This window comes from Fomitiporia mediterranea (genome assembly GCF_000271605.1).
Source record: "Fomitiporia mediterranea MF3/22 unplaced genomic scaffold FOMMEscaffold_1225, whole genome shotgun sequence".
NCBI lineage: Eukaryota > Fungi > Basidiomycota > Agaricomycetes > Hymenochaetales > Hymenochaetaceae > Fomitiporia > Fomitiporia mediterranea.
In genome coordinates this window covers 1-2,193 of record NW_006761610.1, presented here as the reverse complement: position 1 = coordinate 2,193, position 2,193 = coordinate 1, and the positions used below count along the sequence as shown (strand labels likewise).

The window sequence follows — 2,193 nt, the reverse complement described above, 5'->3', positions numbered from 1 at the left end:
TCAAATTTCTGACCAGCCTGGCAACGTACAATCATTTGGCGGTAGTCACACACCATCTGGAACAAAGTAAAAATATTTGAAGTTGTCCTGTTCTGCCGCTTTGTATCTGCAATCCCTGCCATTGAAAAGAGCCGCTCGCATGGAACTGATGATGCTTGAATAGGCAAATAGTCTCTTGCAATCCGGGAAAGGGTAGGGAACCTGAATTCATTCTCCTAGTAAAACATTAGATACTTTATTACAAAATAAGAATAATAGAATACCTTCCACCAGAGTAATAGATCCAAACCCTTGTTAGGGTCTATATCTTCAACATCATTAGTGTACCTTGTAAGTTCTTCATGAGGATCCTTTGGCTTGTCTCCAAATTGTCTTCTCATTGCTAGAGCTGCTGCTTGCATCCGCTTGTGTCCATAGGGGAGTGAAGCTGACTTCTCTAAGGGTTTATGAGAAGTGCTAGAACCAATCTCAGGCTGGGATGACTGTACAGGGATTGGCCTAGAGTGTATGTTGTACTTCTCAAACTATAGATACATTAGATATTAAATAATTAGAGAAAAAATAAAGACTCACAACAGTATTAATAACTTTGAAAGCAGTCTCCTGACCCTTTTCAGACCAAAACTCCTTAAAGTAGTGCCCTTTTGTAAGGGGATTCAAAACTAAAGTAACTAGTCAACTACTAAAAATACTAAAATATTTATAAAAAAACTTACACAGATTAATAATTTGAGCACTAGAACGAGTAGCCTTCTCAAAGTATTTCTCAATTAAAGCAATCCCTTTCTGAAGTGACTCTTCAAGAGATGAATACAGAGGATCATCTCTCATAGACTTCCACTGTAGAAGAAATGCTTCAAGAGCAGGAAATACTTGCCAGACAGTTGGAATCTGGTCGGATGAAAATTGTTGTTGAATAGCACTAGACTCCTAGTAATGTATTTTATTAGTATAATGTATAAGTAAACAAAGAAAAGTATACCATAAGAACAGTATGGATAAGTTCTAATGTTTTCCAGTCATCCTCAAGAAATCGATATGTTGAATATTTAGACTGTCTAGGACCAACTCGAGGGACATGTTCAGCATAATCAGCATTCCTAGTAAAGCTATCAACAGCCTAGATTTTACATTAGTATGAATATAATATATAGTTCTGATACTTACTTTTTGAACTTTAATGAAGCGATCAAGGACTAGCTCCCAGCTTTGGAATCGAGTTGGAACAAAGGAAATAAGTTCTAAAGGCTTTATATTGACATTCTTGCAACAAACAAGAAAGTAATCCTTTGCCCCAGAAGACTTCCTAACCTATATACAGTGTAAACCAAGGAATACAATATCTTATTGGATTTAACTTACTTTTGCTATTAAGCCTTGCACTTTCAATAATAATCGACCCAAGTGAATTGTATCATGTGACTGAGGACGCGTGAAATTGCCAGAGTCAACCTCAGTGATTAAGGACACTATATCTTCTTCATTATCCTCATCCATATCGGTAGGTGATGAAGATAAAGAAGAAGCTATAGATAGGGTAGACAGAAATGCTTTAGAGCATAAATTGATAACATGCTCAAAACAACTATAATAAAAAATTGTTAAATTTGAGGAAAATAAGATAAAGTATAAGAAATTACTGAGATCTTTGGTCCTGAGCATCAAATTCAATACTATTCTCAGCCAAAAGTTCCCCCAGCTTGACCATTGTTGCATCATTAGTAGATACATTGTCACCAGTTAAGTTTCTAAGCTAAAAAGGTATAAATACTTGTATAATTATGTAGAAATGATTAAAAAATCATACCTTATTTGTAATACCAAATCTTTTAGCAATATTGTAAAGCATTTCAGCTTGAGCTTCAGCAGAGTGGCCATTTGTCATGACTTCTAGTGCAAGAAGTTGAGCATGTAACTGCCAATCAGAGTTAAGCCAATGGACTGTAACACCAAGATATGCTGTCATATTGGCTGATGTCCAGCAATCATAAGTTAGGGATAGTAGTCCAGGAGCATTCTATATTAAAATTAGAAGAGTAACTAATGAAAAAGAAGTAAAAGAAAATACCTTTCAAATTGACTTTAAGCTCATTTTGAATCTCTCTTGCTCGTTGCTCAATATGATGTTTGACAGTATCAAGGACTGATAATATCAGATGGGCTTTATGCTTCGAACCTTGGCTGGGTAGGCAA

At 35.7% G+C, this 2,193-nt stretch overlaps 1 protein-coding gene across 1 annotated transcript; it reads right to left on the bottom strand.

Annotated features, from left to right (window-relative positions):
• Positions 1-44: 44 nt before the first annotated feature.
• On the bottom strand, positions 45-831 carry FOMMEDRAFT_44928 (uncharacterized protein; the record flags this gene model as incomplete). The annotated part of the gene is made up of 4 exons (XM_007272372.1): positions 45-215; positions 264-473; positions 535-662; positions 717-831. Coding segments are annotated over 4 exons (624 nt in total), but the record flags the coding sequence as incomplete, so codon positions are not given.
• Positions 832-2,193: the final 1,362 nt, after the last annotated feature.